This window comes from Nesoenas mayeri (assembly GCF_963082525.1).
Source record: "Nesoenas mayeri genome assembly, chromosome: 14".
NCBI classification, from domain to species: Eukaryota; Metazoa; Chordata; class Aves; order Columbiformes; family Columbidae; genus Nesoenas; species Nesoenas mayeri.
In genome coordinates this window covers 10,996,448-11,015,814 of record NC_137556.1, presented here as the reverse complement: position 1 = coordinate 11,015,814, position 19,367 = coordinate 10,996,448, and the positions used below count along the sequence as shown (strand labels likewise).

The 19,367-nt window shown below is 44.6% G+C and overlaps 1 protein-coding gene across 2 annotated transcripts in view; it reads left to right on the top strand.

Annotated features, from left to right (window-relative positions):
• The window catches only part of RAPGEF6 (Rap guanine nucleotide exchange factor 6), a 118,382-nt gene extending 106,739 nt beyond the window's left edge, over positions 1-11,643 (top strand). The window contains exons 26-29 of one of the 2 annotated variants that reach the window (XM_080353037.1): positions 847-1,072; positions 1,995-2,506; positions 5,840-6,151; positions 7,757-11,643. In XM_080353037.1, the coding sequence (XP_080209163.1) occupies positions 847-1,072; positions 1,995-2,506; positions 5,840-6,151; positions 7,757-7,782 (1,076 nt within the window). In that variant the 3' untranslated portion in view covers positions 7,783-11,643. The remainder of the gene's footprint in view (positions 1-846; positions 1,073-1,994; positions 2,507-5,839; positions 6,152-7,756) is intronic. The other variant, XM_080353038.1, reaches the window with a different exon arrangement.
• Positions 11,644-19,367: the final 7,724 nt, after the last annotated feature.

The window sequence follows — 19,367 nt, the reverse complement described above, 5'->3', positions numbered from 1 at the left end:
TAAGGCATATCATAGACTGTTTTCTCTCAGCGAAGGCAGGGGTATCTTCCCTGACATGCAGTGAATTTGCTATAGAGAAACCCACTGGGAATTTAAGGAAAAAATATTTAAATAAAAACAAAGAAAAAAACCCCAACAAAACAAAGAAAAACCACAAAGAAACAAAACCAAACACCACCACAGTCAGTAAAAGACCTTTTGCCCTCAGACAGAGGGGAACAACACGCGACTGCTCTGAAACTGGTGAGGTCTTCAGCTGTTTCCCTTCTGCAGGAGCGACGCCGGTGACTGGTCCAGCTCCTGCCAAAGTTGGGTTTTCTGCTTTTGCTTCCTGATCTGTTAAATTTGGAACAGATAATAAACCTGAAGTGGGCCATATGGCTAATCCCTGAGTGCTAATAGCTGGCTTTTACCTTAGTCAGCATCTCCTCATCCACTGCCAAAGTCTTATCGAGTCTCACATGAGAGCAGGGCAGAGGGATGGTGGAAAGCGCACTGCGTTTATACGAGAGGACTCGGTGCTTGCAGAATCAGGAAGACCTGATCTGTCCACCTACTGTTCACACTGCAAATGTCAATTCTGTTTACACAGGGTTAACCTTCTGATCTGGAGGGTAGCGGAGTTGCAGGTGGATTATTGGTGTCACCAGACTTGCATTAATAAATGATAGATGCTAAAAGCTTTAGTATCCTAAAAACTTTGGCAGACCAGTTGTGCGCAAACAGGGTTTGATTGTTTCTTCTTCTAAATATCCTCACTGACATGTGCCGGTTAATACTTCGTTGTCTTACCTAGTAAGCTCAAATTACTCGTTGACCAAGAGGTTCTCTTATCCTCTCCTTTAGGCTATGCCCTCATACCTTCCACTAAGTCTGATAACTTCTCAGACTCCAGCCACAGTGAGATTTCATCCCGCTCCAGCATCGTGAGCAACTGCTCGGTGGACTCGATGTCGGCAGCACTGCAGGACGAGAGGAGCTTGTCCCAGTCGCTCATTGTGGTGGATTCGGGGGGCGCAGAGAGAAAAGAGCATCCTCAGCCTCTGGCTGATTATGGCCAGTCATGCCCAGGGTAAGACACAACCGGTTTTGGTTTCAGTGGGTTTTGGAGGGAAGAAAGCAGTTTTTATGCTAGAATTTATAAAATGGAAAAGCAAGGGAAAAAAAACCAAAGTTGTTTGCGTGTGTCTAAGAAATGTTCCTCAATTTCACAACATGTCAGTAAGCTGCTGAAGGATAGTGTTGAATTTTAATGTTGTGCTGTCCATGCAGTTGTTAACATAACCAGAAACAGTTGAGACTTAAATGAAGTCTAGCAATTGTAACTTCATGTATTCTACATTCAGGCAAAACTGGCTTGATTTTTTTCCACCCCTTAGTTATGTATTGACAGCAATTAGAGCTTTTAGAGCCATTTCTTTAAACAAGAAATTTTGTGCTGGAGTTTCAGAATGTGTCACTCCAGATCATTTCCACAAATGTTATTTGTGCCCAATATTTCCTAATAGTCTTGAAATACAACTACTGCCCCTCTGTCTAAGCAACTTCCAGTTGCTGCCAGTGAAGGGGTTGGTTTTTATTCTAAATATTTATTTTGGTTTTAGTTTATAAATGCAAAGAAAAAGGTGGTAGTATTCTGAAACTAAGAGGTCATTACTCCTCTGCTTGCTGTCAAATACTATCTCGCTGTGGTTGATAGAGGAAAGCCACTGTGGACCAGATTTGTATGGATCTGGGGTCAAGCTTGTAATGCCCGTTGCAGACTTGTTATTTCCTTGGGAATAACTTCCCTTCTGCCATGTGCAGTAATTAGTCAGGAATAACGGTGTCTCTTGGAAGTGCTCCCATGTACCTTGACCTGGCTGTATACCTTTTCCAAAACCAGAGATTATTTACCTTTAAAACCAGATAATTGTCTCTGAATACATCGCTCTTATTTTAAAAGCTGGTTAATTTTGTATTTTTTTTCTGCTTTCTGTTGCTTTCAAATGTAGTTGGTCAATCACTAGGCCTGCTCTTATCAGAGGGATGGCTTTCACGTCCTCCATGAGCAACGAGGAGATCTCCCATGAGCACATCACGGTAGAGGCAGCAGACAGCGGCCGAGGAAGCTGGACTTCATGCTCAAGTAGTTCTCATGACAACTTCCAGAATATCCCCAACCAGAAGAGCTGGGATCTCCTCAATTCTTACCGTCACACCCAGCTGGATGGACCTATAGCTGAAGTCGATCCCACAAACTGTTACTCCGAAGAGGCTTATTTGTATTCTGACGCCTTTTCCAAAACCAACAGGCAGTCGAAAGCCAGCGTGGAGCTGGATCAGTCTCGGCAGAGCTGGGCCTCCTCTAGCTCCTTGTCGGACACCTACGAGACAAACTATGGGACAATTAAGCGAAGGGGGCTGGAGAACTCTACAGCAGAGCAGACGGAGGTTTTGGACTCTAAACCAGGCACTGATACAACTTATAAAACTGTTACTTCAAGTACAGAAAAAGGCCTGATAGGTAAGCCAAGCCAGCAGCTTGTGGAAGCTTCTACCTCTGTTTTTCATTTTAATATGAAGTTGTTGAGAAATGACATCAGTAGGTCTGGGGGCTCGATGGCATGTTAAATGGAGCTTCACATGTGCTTTTAATCAGAACACTGCACAGACAGTGTGTTTTCAGCTTCTCTTTCACTAGGAAAACTGAAGTCATAAACTAGCATGCTTCCCAGTCACTGTATGGGGCTGCACGAGAACTGTCTCCATGAAAATGTCAGGCCAGTTCCTCTCAGTAGTATGACCTTTTATTTTTTGGACTATTTTGGAATTGTCATCGATTTTGGAATCTACATCACTGTAGATGTTCCTCTGGCAAGAAGCACCAAGCATGGCTTCTTGAAGTCCATAGAATACAGACTTTTCAAGAACCTGAGAGGGAGAAGCATGACCAAGCGGTACAGAGCTCTTCCCGCTCTCTGGAGCTGGGGCACAGGGTTTGGGCTTGGGAAGCTCAAGGGGAAAGCAGATTCCCTTCCTATCTTTGCTGTGCTAAACTGCCATTTATTTGTTGTACAACTGCAGTTTGGCTCTGTATGAAAGGAGAAAAACTTATGTCTTTTCAAAGATGCAGTTCTACCGAGCAAGATGTTCTTTCCCTATCCTACTAAAACTAAAGGAGCTGGGTTAAGAACAAGATAAAACAAACACAGAGTGCAAAGCTTTCTAGACTAAGTTGAGGGTACAGCTGAAATGCAGTTTAGTTACTGACTAGATTGCTAGAGGCGTTTATGTTATCAAAGATAATTGCCTGAATAAACATCACACGTAGGTTGGAGGTCTTGGATTGCATTCCTGCTCTTTGCCTTTGCAGAAGAAAGGCAGCATGGTGCAGCCTTGCAGAAAACTTGCTCGCTCCTGTGCCTATGCTCTGCCCTTGCAGCTTTCAAAGCTGCTCCTGAGCCTCTGAGCTCTTTTAGGAGACAGTGTGTTAGCTCTTCAGTACATGCCATCTTTGCTCACAGCTCTTCCCCTTTATTTTAATTTTATTTACACACTGCACCGTATAGCTTTCCTCCCTTGTGCAATCATAGCACAGTGGTAAGAAAGACTCAGCAACGTGCTTAAGCAGGGCATGCTTATGTCTCCTTAAGCAAATATCTGATATAGGTAGATATAATTCCTGGTTTGCAAATGTGAATCTGTTAACCATTCACCATCATACAATATGCCAAAGGTATTTTCACTTTGTATCACCATTTGCTTATTCTCTACAAACAGCTTGTTGCCAGAGTCTGTAATGACTGCATAGTTTCAGAGTATTGTAAACAAAACAAGAATCTTCACTTCATTTGCTTAATGAGCGCTGGTGTTGAACAGTCCCCCACAACAATTGGCAGAAGCTTTCTTGCCCGAAACCTTTAAAACAGAGCTGGAAAGACACTGCCCACATACTGATGGCAGAATGTGGTCAAAGGAGAATCTGTAATTGCAATGGCTTCAGAACTTCAGGTGCATTTCTACCCTCTGCAACACCAAGTGTTTCTTGCTGCAACCTTTGCTTTACAAGAAGAGAAGGTGTGGAGAGGTGATGTGCCATTGCTGTACGTCCAAAGGGACAAGCTTTCCCATTACTTTTACCTACAGTATAAATAAAAATTTATATTGTTGCCTTTTAGTTACATTTCCCTTAGCCACTGTGTGGAATTTCACCCTGTTTTCTTTGCGAAGTCAATATTCAAGTAGTCAGGTGCTTGGGTAGGAGATTCCTTGTGAAGGGTTTTTGTAACCTGAGGCTGTGAGTGGGCAACAGAAATTACAGACGCTTAATGCTGTGGATGTTTAATGCTCTTAGAATGTTTTATTTGTTAGAATTCCTAAAATGTTATGAATTGGAACTTAACAAAAGGGCACATTATTCCCACTTCCATTGTTGCAGTAGGCTGGATATTGGCTCTAGGAAGCCTGTAGCTTTTTCCTTTCAAGGAGAATATTCCCACCCTTGTCAGTCCTGCATATCCAACAGACTGAAGATTGGGATTTGCTGGGAGGACCCAGCCCTTCCCCATCCCTCCAGGGAGATGAAGGCTTCCTTCGCTTCCCCTGCTTTCTCATAGGGGTGCAATTAAATGCTAGTTACATGAAAATGGTTATTATACATCAGCAGTATAGATTTCTGCCTGTACTCATGTGTATCTGCTAAAGACCCAGATTACGTGAATTTGCTTTATTTTCCTATAAGCCCAAGCATGAACCAAGGCCGTCAGGTAGGAACTCACTCTTATTTCTGATACCAACACCCAGAGTCTCACAAGTCCACAACACAAGAAGAAATTCTCCTTTGTTTTCACTCACTCACATTCTTGTGAGATAATATTACAGTTGCTGAAATAAATGAAGCTGTGTTGAACATGCATCCATGTTAAAATGTATCAACAGAAGAATGCAAATTCTCTCAACTAATAGATTTAAAAAATTACCTTAGCTTTGAAACTCTCTTGTTGCGACATGTACATGGAAAAAGCCCAATTTAACATGCACACGAGCCCCAGGCCTGTGGGTGGGTGGGAGGGGAAAGAGCTTTAAGAAATGTTAAATTTTGGTTTGAGAGCCTATGTGACCTGAACTGCTGATGGACAGGGAAGAGAACTGTGGACATGATAAGCCATTGTTTACTATTAGAAAATGCAAAATAATGAATGCAGGCTCTATATAAGATTTGCCTCACAGGAGCAGTTTCATGTGATTCTGGTTTTTTTTTCACCCTATAGCATAGCTGATTGGATGGTTTAATGTCTTAATACACAGCACTTGATACAGTGGTATTATAATGTGTTTCTGTTAAGACACTGGTGGATGATGAAGTGGATGCTGTTGAAGCCAACCAACAGTTCTTACTATCGGATACTTGCACGCTGTGCAAAGTAACTTTGGGCTAGTTGCCTTAACTTCTTCCATTTCAGTTTGCCAGCCCGTAAGGGAGAGCGGGAGCGGCTGCAGCCGGTGGCGTTGCCGTGCCGGCTCTCCCTCCGGCCGGCAGCTCCTCGGTGTCCCGCCATGGAGCCATCAGTTCTGCAACTGCAAACTGAACACAGGGAAGGTTTTAGTCTTGTTTCTGCTCCTTTGGCATCTTGCCTAGTGAGTTCACAGGTTCTGTTGCTGCTCTGACTTCTTAAAATAAGTAGAAAACATAAATGAAAGCGTAAATATCTGCTCCTGTCGTTATAACCAGTGTTTCTGCATTTGCATTTTGTTATCAGTTTCTGTTTTTTCCATTGTAACATTTCATGATTTTTTAACGTTTTGTTTCCTTTGTTTTTTCTTCTTTAACATTTCCATTGCTTATTTCTCGTGCCAGTGTACTGTGTCACCTCACCTAAGAAGGACGATAGGTATAGGGAGCCACCGCCCACCCCTCCGGGATATATGGGGATTTCTTTAGCGGACATAAAGGAAGGATCGCCCCACCACCCACACCTAAAACCTCCCGACTATAGTGTGGCAGTGCAGAGGTCAAAGATGCTGCACAGTGACCTCTCTAGACTTTCATCAGCTTCTCTCGGTAGCGAACCGGTGGCCTGTATTTCATCGAAGATGCCTCAGTGGCATAGTCGGCAGCCGTCCAGCCCCAAACTAGCAGATATGCCTGACGCAGATAGTGAAGAGGATGGTATGTGCAACACCTGGCTCGGGGGATGTTGAGTGAGCTGCTGTGTGAATCGGGTCTGGGCAGTGGTTACTTCACAACGATGTTCTGGGCTTTCTCTTGGGCATTCCTGGAGATTAACACTTGATTAATCTCTAAATATGCGAATATGTTTGTATGGCTGTATACACATGCATACATGTATGCATGGTATACACACGTTTAAAAAAAAGAATGCTTTCCCTTTAAAAAAGGCATGTTGACACCGATCAGACTTTGAATTGTATATGAATATACATACAAGATCTCCCAAAGCACAACTGAGACACTTAAGAGCATGGAGCTACTATTTTTAATTTCTTTTTTAAATCTGTCCCCACTCAGTGGTGACAATGGCTTTAAGGGACACTGTCAGGCTATAAGTGACATGCAGAAAAGCTCCAGCCTCTCCGGGTTGGTTAACTGATGTCTCGCTGTTTTTAGGATGGCATCAGGATGATGACCTAAAATGAGTAATTTGGAATTGATGAGTTGTTGTACAACTCTTAACTCATTTCACATTTGTATTCTTATGTGCTACTATTAAGCTGCCTTAAGCCTCAACAGAGATTTCTGGAGACTGGGTTTAAAAGTCTTGAACAAAATAACAGAGAATCTCTGTCCTGGAAAGTGCATTTAATAAAACCTGACTTCTCAGCCCAACTTGGCCTGACAGTGTCTCTTCCAGTTAAATTCTTCATGATCTTGTTTGAAGCAACAGCCAGTGCTGCCAAGCGTGGCACGGATCGGGTGACCAAAATGCAAGGGATTTTTCTGAACAAGACTGCTCTTACGTTGTGTCAAAACTAACTTCAAGTTAGCGGAATTTCTGCTTAATTGTTTACCTGCTGATTTGCTTTCAGTACCTCTGCACTGATGGGATCTCTCTGTACCCTTTGCTAGTGAACTCATTTTTTTATTATTAATAGAACGGTGTGGTCATTTCCTTCCATTTCATTCCGGCTTAAAATGAGTGTGGATTTAGATTAAAACAATTCCTGATGCAAAATGATCCTATCTTGGCCCTTTAAAATACGTAAAGAGTATTTAACATGTATATTAGAACTGCAATTCAAACGGTAAAATGTAAAGTCACACAGCATGAATTCAATTGTGACATTAGATGTTTTTGATGTCAGAATAAAGAAATAATTGCTTCAAACATTTTAATCTAAATTTTTCTAAATTAAATTTAACCATACACTTTTAGATACACTATTTTTAAAGTGCTTGGTTAATTTTATTTGCGATACAATGCTCACTGCATGTTGGAAAGTAATTTTCTGGCTGTTCTCCCAAATCAGTAGCTTTTGGGATACTGGGAGCTGCATGCTAATAATTTTTGGAGGAGCTGGGATCTTCTGTTTTGCGATAGATTTTTATTGTATGACTATAATGCCTCAGCCTACTTGAGGATTTGATAAATGTTGATACTGAATATGTTGTGATCAATGATTAAGACAGCGAAAACATAACAATGAAGCAGTGAAATCTTCGCAGACCAGTAATTAAATATCTGGGTGCTGTTCTGTACCTGCATCCCAGGCAGGGAATCGATGGAATAATTTGCTTTTTTTTCTTGTTTTGCAGAAGACGAACAAGTATCAGCAGTCTAACCGTTGGGCTATTGCTGGAAACCACAACGGGAGGGGTGTGAGAAGGACCGCACGGTTCCGTTAGCGACCGCTAACGCCTTGCTGCTACTGACCTCAGCCCTCGCGTCCGCCTCTGGCGCGGGCGGGACGGGGCGCGTCGGGTCACGTCTCTCCACCTTATTTCACTCTACCACCGCCTAAAACAAAAAGCTATTTCTGCCTTTGAAATAGGAAACCATTTTCAAGGAGCGTTCTGACTACCTGGATACCGACATCGGTATCTGGAGATGGACCAGGCTTCACATATTTGGGAAGACCAGTTGTCAGCACCACTTGAAACTGGGAAGCGTTCTTCTGTATCATACCATATAATCATTTGGTAGCTTTCCACCGTCATTATTTTCTACATGACCGTTAAAAGTCTAAGAGTGTTATTTTATGAACTTCAAAAAATATATCAAAATGCCGGCAAAAGCAAAGGACATTGCTGAAGTATCTGAAAATAATTTATTAATTTTTTTTTTTTTGGATGGGAATTTCCTTTATTTGTGTTGGGAGCGCTCTGGTTGGCTAATATAAATGTTTAGTCAATGCGATAGTAAATTAGCTACACATAAACTGTTGTACTCTCAAAATAGACACAGAAAACTAGAAATGGGACACCACCCGGTGATGAAATACGTGGATTTAGAGTGGTTTTAGATTAGATATGAATAGAGCACAAAGCCCTGCAGAGCGGCGTGTGTCGGGCAGGCAGCCGTGCCGCCCACTGTTCCTCCACGGGCCCCGCAAAACACTCTGCCCCTCAGGTATTTTTGGAGTAATTTAGCTGCCAGCCAACTAAGGCGATAGTTGGTGCTCTGCTCCCCTATACAATAATCACTTGGAACGCGGAAGCCGGAGCTCGTGGGAAGCTGGGAGGGGGTCTGGAGCTTTCCCAGAAGAGCTTTGCCCAGGTTTGCACTGCGGAGTTCAAAGCGCGGTGCTGCCAACCAAAAGTAAACCGTGTGTTGTGGGTTTTAAGATCATCCCACGTGTCCTGGCCTTTTACCAGAGTTGTGCAGGATTTGGGTGCAAAGGTTATCTTAAAAAAATTATATATCACCTTCATTTCACGGTAAAATTTGCGAAGCTGGATTAAATGCCATAATGCTTATATAAGAATATAATGCATTTTATGATGGGTTTAAAAAACCCCAGTTGTGTTCATCTGGAAAACACAGATGATCTGAAAACATTTTGTTTGAAATCCTAGGTAAAAATCCCGGTGGTGTTTGATGTCAGTGAAGTTCTGACTTACAAGCAGCCGGTATTAAAACGTGATACCCTAGTTTGACTGTGGTCAAATAAATTGCTTCTTTGATTTCGCGTAGCCAGCCAGAGCGCAGAGGGGTAAAACTGGAAATACCTGCAGTTTCTTTCTTCTAGCACACGATGCCCCGTTCTAGTGTTAAAATTGGACATGAATGTGTGAATATGTATTTAAACATTTAATTGTAAATCTTTGTTGTGATGTTTACAGCCTAAGCTAGAAAGAAGATGTTTGTCATTTTTACAGTGCCTCGAAAATTATTTCTATATCCACAGTTGTGAAGAGCTTTAAAGTTTGGTTGTTGTTTGTTCGTTTGTTTTCTGTATGTGTGCAGGGGGTGCAAGGTGAATGCAACATTTTCTGAAAGTGACACAAGTACCAAAAACAACCCAAAGCCTTTGATGTGCTTTCCCCATAGCAGCTCGGGACTGATGCCTCTGGGTGACTGTGTGACCCAGCCTGAGGCTGCAGTCATCGCAGTGCCAGGTTCGGGATCACTGTGGGGCTGGAACTTTCCCAAATTGATTGGAATTTGGGAGACATAAGTGGCCAGCGATGCTGAGGAAGGGATGCTGAGTTCATAAGTAATTGGCTGGCTGTAGGAATTTTTTGGCACAAGTATCTGAGGAGCAAATGGTTGAAAAATTATCTTAAAAATCAGTTGAGGTATATCATAATAAATGCATTTTGCTTTTTCGAGGCCTTAATGAATATAATGAACCTGCGCAGGCCTTAATGAATTAAGATTAATGTGTCAAAGCAATGCAGGGCAGAGCAATTATTTTCAGCACATGTAATGTTGATAATATAAGTGTTAAATTGGTATTTTTGTGGGATATAAATCCAAGTCCTTGCAGTCCCACCATCAACTGTAGTTGCTTGTTAACTTCTCTGTGGAGTGCGCAACAGGCTTCGTGTTTTGTCAGAAAAATCATCAAAATCATCTGTGTTGTGCCAGGTAAATTAAATCATATGGTTCCCGTGACCTCGGGTGTTGAGCTGCAGCTTATTTCAGCCTGTTGAGCAAAAGTATAAGGGATAAGGGGTTGTTGCTAAAGTGACTCCCTTTTTCCCCAAAAACCTGAATGTACTGTCATCGGGGATGCGTTAAAGCTCCGGGAGCGAGGTCGGAGTCTTTGGCAGCCATAAGAGCAGTTGAATAAATCACCCATCGAAATGTGGTGTTTGCACATCAACAGCATCCGTCTGTTCTGCAGGGCTTTCCAGAGACTGGGAAGTTTTTAGAATGGAAGTCTTGCTAATCATATTTTCCTAATATCCAATACAGCTGGTGTAAATAACTCACTGCATAAACCATGGACAATGAGCTACTACTTCTGCTTCTCCTGCCTCGCACAGTGTGGTTTGCCGCTGCTGGTCCTTGCTGGGGTTTTTGTTTGTTTGTTTGTTTTTAAATCAACCGATCACATTGATCGGGGCCGATAGCCAAATGTAGTGTGTCTGGTATGGATTTGAAGAGACATTATCCCTTTTTTCAGTCACTGAAATGGAAGCAGGATGGTGGTTAGTACCTGTTGGACACTGCTCGATTGAAGTGAGGTCTTCTGCATCACAAGACTCCTGGCTCGGTACCTCCACCGGGTTCCTTCAACTCGGGGTCTGGTTTCGATTAACAGCTAAAATGCCTCATGTCACGTTCTTCCACTGCCATACCTCCGTTTGCTCACTGCCCGCTCTTTGCTCTCGACTTGCGGGTGAAAGATCAATTTCAGCTATTTGTGATTTAACCATACAGTATTTCATTCTGCTTTATAAAGCTTAAACTTCCAAGTAGTTTCCCCCCAAAAAAGCAGTACGGTTTTATAAACTTTAATTGGCCTCTCCAGTTGCAGAAAGGGCAAAATGAGATGGCTGAGCCCCCGAGTCCTGGTTTCATCTCCCGAATATCCAAAGCAATGGAGAGGTGATGTCTGCAGGTGTTTGCAGGACACGTTTTCGCAGAGTGCGTGTGCAGGAGCAGGTGGCTGTTTGCTCACCGTGTGTTGTTTCCCTGGCTCGTTTGCTTTGCCTTTGCCTTTGCCCTTCCCCAAGAGCTGAGCCCCAGCGATGCCGCCTGCAGGAGCCTGTGTGGCGTCAGCGAGCATGCAGAACCTCTTGCCATCATCTCCCCATCGCAGGCAACAGTGGAAACATGAACCTGCCATGTAAATTTTTATAAAGCATTAGAATTAGATTTTTAAGGGACAAAACTTCCCGCTGCCTTCACAAAAAATAAAAAAGGGATACTCTCTCTTTAGAAAAGCTTTACACATTATATTTTAGAACGCTTGTATAGAGGATAATCTACCTTGAATTCCCAACCCAGCTTTTGCTTATGTTGTGCTTTTTATTGTTTTATCTTTATTTTTGATATACCTGGAATGCAGTTTAGCTTGGTATTAAATTCTAAATATGTGAGCATATTGGCAAAACTGCACAGATGTAATGATATTCCAATAGCAATTGTACTGCACAAGTCAGTGATTGTAAAGTATTCTGTAACAAGCAATGTTTGTCTCCTATTTTTTGATACCTCTTACACTTATGTCTTTTAGAAAGACAGTGCCTCTGTATGCTTTTTGTATTTTTACTGAGTGATTGTAAATATTTGTTATATTTTTGGTTAAGAGAATGTTTAAAAGTACTGTTTATTATCCAATCTATTAATATGTTGGAATCAATAAACAATCTACATATATTACTTGTTTTCAGCAGGTATTTTTTCTGGCAGACGGCGGAGAACGGGAGCCGGGTTGGTGTGGGGCCTGGCGGGAGTTCTGCTCATCCCGGCTGGGCGAGGAGCACCACTGGTTTTTGTGGTGTTGGGGGTTTTTGTGTTTGTTTGGGGATTTTGAGGGGTTAGTGGTTTGTTTTGTTTGGGGGTTTGGTTGGTTGGTTGGGGGGTTTTGGTTGATTGGGGTTTTTTTGAGATTTTGTGGATGTTTTTGTTGGTTTTTCTGGCAGTGAGTGGTGGCCCTTCAGGTTTTGATTTTGCGCCCCCATCTCAGCTTGCACTGTGGGGGAGCAGCTGGAAGAGCACATGGTTGGAGGGGTGTGTGCACCCTCAGCAGCATTGGATCCCCAGTCCCGCAGCGAGGAGGCGATGCGCTTGGTGGTAACATGCTCCTGGGTCCCTGTCCAAAACTGGCATCAGAGGAGGTCCAGCGGAGTTCGGTGTTTGTCCCCTTGGCTGTGCAGCAGCTGGGACGCTGGGGACATGGGGATGGCCAGCCCAGTGGTCAGGGGAATGGGCACCGGGAGGGGAGTGAAGGAGCCACTGCTGCTTTGGGAGCTGGTGTCCCAGCAGTGCCCATCACTCAGTGCTTTGTACCCCCATGGTCCTCATTGCCATCCCTGCGGGTCCTCCTGCCATCTCCCTGCCCGCACAGATGCTCTAGGCAGCTCCTCGCCCTCCTCCCCTCCTTCCCCAAGTCCCCTGTTCCTGGCTGCTGTGTCCACATTTGTCTGCAGCTCCATCCTTCCCAGCACAGTGCTGGAGCCCTCACTGGGATGTGACACACACAGTCATCTCAGGGACACCAAGAGTCCCACTGACCTGTAGGGCGGCTCTTCGGACAGGGACAAGGACTCACAACATTCCCCTGGTCCTGTGGCCCTGCCCCAGCCCAGAAAAATCAGGGTGAGACCAAGCCTGATGCAGAAAATGGCATCGGGCTGCCTACTGTGTCTCGGAGACTGCTAGAGCTGGGGAACACAAACATGGACCTGTGCAGGGAGTGAGGCTGCAGCCACAGAAATGAAAATTCTCTTTTTCCCCACATTTTTGCAGGCTGGCGGAGGCCTCTGGTCGCCCATGGTGCTGTGGGTGGGACGGGCAAGGGGAGCTCGACCTGCATTGGGCGTCAGGACCAGCTTCTAACTTCATTTTCTCTCTATTTATTTACTGATCATCCAAAAGGTAAGCTACACGGGAACCTTATGGATAAATACATTTATTTTTGTTTCTCTAAGGGTGCACTCTGGCAAGAAAAGCCTGCAGGTTCTCGTTTGCTTGCCCGGTGCAAACGGCGTTTTCTGCAAGGACCAGGAGCAGGAGCTGCCACAAGAGGGCAGCATTGCTGCGTTTTGATGAGGACCCGTGTGACATCGCTGAGCGGGGCCTTGCCGGAGCAGGTTGGTCCCCGCGATGCTCAGCCGGCACCCATCGCCCTCCAGGGTGACAGCGGCGACATTTCGGGTTTTGCCCATCGCTCTCCATCCGTGGGCTGCTCCGGGACCCTCGGCGGTGGCTGTGGGGACAGCATGACTCCCAAAACCCATGAGGTGCGGGATGACGCGGGATCTCAGCACTTTGCATTTTGGATTTTCCAAGGCTGCCAGGTACATGGTCCGGATTTCCTCCTAGTCCTGACCATACTTCTTCATCCATAATATTTATCCCGCCTTGTAGGAGCTGTGGCTTTTTCTCCTGTCGTCTCCACCTGCCTCTGGACCCCCGGTGCACCTCGCGGGGCGGGAGGAGGTTTTCTGTGCGGCAGAAACACCAGCAAACTGGTAGGACAATCTGAGAAGACAGCAGGTAGCACTCAGGTTTTATTGGAAAGCACAGTGTCATTATGGCCACACTGCAGTGAGCAATTAGTTGTGTAAAATCAAATTAAGAAACAGCAGTTTCATTAGCAAGCATTCCTGCTTAATGAGTTATTTTTATTTCAGGGGTTTCTTTTACCTTTTTTTATTTTTTCCTCTTTCATTAGTGGTTTTAAAAGCTGTTTGGCACAGCCCTATCTGTTGCTGTTTATCTAAAATGACTTTAAACAGGAGGAAGCAGATACATACCCTCATCCTCAATGCAGTTTCAGCCTTGCCCGGGTCTGATGCTGTCCTGCTGCCAGCCTGCGCCTTGGGAGCACGGATTTGCAAAACTGGGGCAGTTTTATCGGGAAAAATTAGTAACTGCTTGTTAGACTGCAGTAATGCTGGGTATTATGTGCTCAAAGAAAAGTTGAGACTTGTCCCTCCAAAGTAAATACGAAAGGAGACATTAATCCCCTCTTCTAACACAAAAGGCTGCTCATTTAGCAGATGTTTCCTGCTAGAAAACTGCTTTCTGTTGGCTTAAAGAGAGAAGCGAGGAGACCCGCTGACACAGCCTGAGGTGTCCCCGCGGTTGTGGCTCTGCAGGCAGGGTCAGGCAGATACTCAGTCATTTACTCAGAGGGTAAAATGTGCTGGAGAGACCGCGTTTGGGCACCAGGAGTGCCGAAACCTGCCCTTGCACCACTCATTGCTCTGTGTCAAATTCCTGCGCTTTAGGGGCTGGAGAAAAAAACAGTTCTTCTCATCCAGCCTTGATTCAGGAGCAGCACTAAGCGCCCGTGACATTTTCACTACGTGCTTTAAGGCTGTGGCATCCGCTCTTGGGGTTTGTCCCAGAATTTGCAATATTTTTAGCTTTCCTCAAAATACAGGTCCTGGAGGCATATGATGATGTGAACCAGTGATGGGGGTTTGGGGTACGTAAAGCTCTTGTTGCTATGAAGAAAACCTTGAAAATGCAAACTATAAAAGCTATTCTAAAAAAAAATAAGTGGGCAGGAGATTAAGACCCTTATTTATTTAAACTGCTCCCGGCTCTTGTTGTTGCTGGCTGCTGGCTCCCAGTGCCGCCTTTCTGCTTTTCTGGCAGCCTAAAAGCACAAAGTCTCTTCCCGGGGTATTGCCCCAAAGACTTGTGTTTTTCTGGGTGAGGCAACACTCCTGGAAATGCAGGAAGAAACAAGTTATTTGCACAAGACAAATGTTAAATGAGTTCCACAACCATTTCTGTTCATTCCCCTTCGTTCACCAGAGAAGGAGAGTAATTACCAGTGTGACAATGCTGCAAGTCAATCTTGGCTTGGGAAGAGATGAAGAAAAATGGTAATAACTGGATTTCAAACATAGACGTAGTTGCATTTAACACTTATGAGCAGCAATAAAGACGAAGCTTGTAATTGTATCTGCAATTTCAAACCTCACAACATAATTTTATGTACTCAAGCATCTGTTTTAGGATCATAGCTGAGAGTGTCAGATAATTGGCTTTTTTTTAGACCTATCAGTTAGGCTACATCAAGTTTATTATACATTCAAACTCATTTGTTAGTAAACATGACTTGTGTGGAACAACCCCACAGTGCAATAGTCCTGGGGGTGGTACATGCGTGTGAAGCAGCAGAAATCCACTTACCTGTTCAGCAGGATGCTGATACAAGACAAAACTCATGGGCACGCAAGGGAGAAAGTGCTGCTGACCCTGCCATGAAGGTGCCCGTGTTCTCCCTGTCCTCTGGGAATTACGGCTAATGAGCGTGGAGGAAGCCTGCTGCAGACCTGGGAAAACCTGGGGTACCAGAGGTTGATGCACACCTTCCTGACCTGCTCGCCCAGGATTATGAGCACACCTTGTCTCAAAGACTCATAGAATGGTTTGGGTTGGAAGGGACCTTAAAGATCATCTAGTTCCAACCCCTTGCCAGGGGCAGAGACACCTTCCACTGGACCAGTTTGCTCAATGCCCCATTCAACCTGCCCTTGAACACTCCCAGGGATGGGGCACTCCACCTCAGTGTATCATATTTTGGGAACACACAGCACTAACCCATGGCTGTGATGCAATGCCTCCTTTGCTTCCTCTCATTTTATTTTCTCTATTAGCAGGAAAGTGGATGGAGAGGAAAGTCTCATGCTTCTGCTGGGAGGATCAGCGGGGTGATGGGGGGAGATTTCAGCAGGAATCCTGAGCTTGGCCAGTGCCGTGACTTGGTGTCCGTCACCGTGAGCCACCCCTCAGCCATCCGCCTTTGCCATCTACAGAGGGAAGTAATTAAATTTAATAGAAGTCACCCTCGGCTTTACAGCAGTAGTAATTAAATGTAATTGGAGATGTGACTCCTAAACAAGGCCGTATGTTTTTTCCAACAGTACGTTTGACATCAGGAAGAACAAACAAAGAACCAAGGACGTGCAGGAGCAGCATGGGGAGCGGAGCTGCTATTTTACCCCGTCTCTGTCAGTGGTGTCCATCACAGCTGCCCCAGCTTCATTACATGATGCTGTTGGTCAGTAAGGGGTGGGAGAAGTCTGCTGGGGTTGGAGCACCTTGTGCACCATCAGCAAAGCTATGTTCTTAAAAATAATAGCAGCAGCAGAAGCTAAGAATGTTCATGGATTTCTGCTGCCCTTTCTCTGGTAAAGGCTGTTCCAGCTCAGGTCTCCATGCAGAGAGACCGAGGGGGAGGCACTTCATCGACTGGCTTTGCTGTAAAACCTTTGCTACTTTGAAGAGCCCTCCATGACTGAAGCACATATTAAAAATAACATAATTGTCAGCCAATTATACAGTTTGAAACTAAGAATCTGCCCTTTGGTGATGGTGTGGTTTTCAGAGGTGCAGAAGCCTGCTCAGTTAGAAATTAGCTAATGAAAAAGACTAAATGTGGCACTGGCTCTTCTCCTCAAGCTTAGGGAAAATACACATCCAAAAAATCAGTAACTGCTGCTTCCATCACCTGTGTCCTTTGTGAAAGTGTCACTGCAGCCAGAGGGAGCAGACCTGCACCAGCAGGAGCTCCGGCCACAGGGACAGTGACAGCAGCTATGGTACTGGCTGTCAAGTGCCATCGGTTGTTTGAACTTGGGAATGACACCCTGGAAGGTGTGAGCTGGACCCTGGTCGGGAATTGAACATGCAGCACAGCTCCCAAAACTGGGAGCTGCGGGGCATGTTTTGTTTGCAGAATTGATTATTGCATGGGAATAAAGAGCCGAGCCTGCAGTCTGGCACTGGGCAGACCCCTGATGCAGACAGTCCACTGCTAACTGACTGCTGGGGAGGGCTGACAAAGGCTACGGTTCAATTTTTTTAATCCAAATCATTTTTCTACAGACAGATACATGGCAGTTTGAGAAGCTGTGGTCTATGTGCTGGTGTTTGATACCAGGTATTTATAAGATGTGTGGACAAGTAATACGAACGTGGATGGCTTTCAGGCGTCATTAAATGTTCCATCTAGTCTTGTCAAACAAGAAAGGTTACAGTGAGGGGAGGGCCCGCAGTGCATGTTACCCCAGGCCTACCTGTGGTGTTGCTGCTGGCTTTGGTTTTGGGTTGGCTCTGCTCTGTATGGCAGCTGGGTACCGGGCGGGGGTGTTCGCTGCATCACGGCCGATGCCTCTGGCAGCCAGAATTGCATACAGCGAGTATCAATGGCATGGCAGACTTTTTCAATGGGCAAATGATGTGTGGCCAGCTTGAATTCTCCAGATCAATAATTCAGTGACAGGCAGCTCAGGCGCTTGGAAATAGCATTAAGCCCAACATAGTTGTTCTGCTTATTGCAGAGGATCGAAGAAACACTGGAGCCTGAATTGCTGAGCTCTATCACCGTGTCAGGGCTGTGAGTGTGAATATTAAGCGCTGTGGCAGAAGGAGGCCACGTGTGTATGTGGCCTCTTTGACAAGTGAAGAGGAAATGCTGAACTCCCGGACTTGCCAGCTGCTGGGAAATGGACACAGGAGATCGGACCAGTTTCCACCATGGTGCCACACATGGTCACCATGCCCATCTCTGGTCCTTCCTCAAACAGCAGGAGGAAGAATGCAAAGCCATTTCTAACAAGTCATTTTCCCGAAGAAAAGCAGCTTCTCCTGGATGCTTTATGGGTAGTTTTGCTCCAGATACATTTCAGGTTAAGCAGCAGCAAATAAGGTGGAAACATGTCAAGGTTTTCCTGATTTAGCTCCGCTTTGGAAGGGGCAGAGAGGAATGGTTGAATTGTACCAGCTTCTGGCAAGACCGTAATGTACTTAGCTAAGTTGTCAAGGAGAATTAGTGCAGTTCGACATCATGTGATTCTATCCCTAAATCCTGTTTCTGCTTCTCACAAAAATCAAGTGTTTCAATGACGAAGGAAAATCTGTTTTGACACACTTCAGGGGTTTGGGTCACACAGCCCTATTTGATTTTATTGTCTCAATTTCAGACATTAGCCAGGCTGGGTGATAAGTCGATAAATGGCACACAGTAAGAGGAGAAAGCCTTTTGCATTGCTATGTTTTGATGAATATTTTGGAATTGGCAGTAATAATACTAAACTGGCATTGCTTTGGTGTCAAATTGGTGCTCCTGAGAGGCATAAGGCTGGTTATTAAGGTTCAGGTGTCAGAGAATTTCCCAAGGCAACAAGTAACTTGATTTTCTCCATGGTGTTTTAGAGATGTGGGCTCCCAAAGGCCACAGGATCATATTAAGGTAAATGTCAGGTTTTTTGGGAGATGCAGTGGATTTCCAAAATGTACTTGGTCTTGGTCACTACCTGTGTTCGATTTCAGTGGGATGATAGTGGTTACTGTATCCCTGTCGTTGCATATCCACATCCTAAGGCACTTCAGCATTTCTGGTCTGAAAGATTAAGTCGTGGCTGAAGACGGGAATTGAGGTTCCTAAAGGCACTTAGATGTGTTACTATTCTTAACATTTCTACTTGTAAATAGAATTTTTTTTAAAGACAACCAGGGCACAACATGAGAGCCCGATCGCTGCGGGAGCTCGGGGTGAGGTTGGTGTGCAGCATCATCTGCTCCCTGCCAAGAGGCTTCAAGGAGGCAGAACCACAACGACCCAGGGTCGGCTAAAATGCAATTTCTGCTCGTTGGCCACTGCCAGTTGTCAGTGGTCATATGGGTGAGGGCTGTGAATGTGAGATTTGAAGTTGTGGAGGACTTCAGCAGCTATTAAGAGTTTCCTTTTCTATTCCTAGAGAAATAAGCCCTGGATAGACAATGCAGCCCTTTCACATTGCAACATCTTCCGTGAGCTGCAGGGAATTTGCTTGCCTTATGGACGGGATACACACTAAGCCCCTTTTCCACTTAGGCTGATGATATTTGCCATGCATCAGAACAATATCTCATCTCTATCTGTGGTTTTTCATCCCCCAGAACACACACCTCTTACATTCGTGTTCATGAAATTCAAATGAGCAGCGAGTCAAGCAAAAAGCTTCTGTGGCACAAAGTTTGTGTAGGGCTTACAGGGGAGTTGGTTACAGTTTTATTCCAGATGATACATTTAATTCGGTGTAGCTGGTTTTTAAATGCTGCCTCTTCTAAAAGGTATTAAAATAATAAAAATAAAATAGAAGTCTTGGACATGGTCTAGCCAAAGAACAAATAAACAATGCAGTGCTTGCAATGGTTAAGTTATTGATGCACCTTGGGTTTCCCCTCTTTCCTTTTGCATTTTTTTTTCCTGAGTTCTCTTCTTTTAAAAGCTAACAGTAGTTTTCA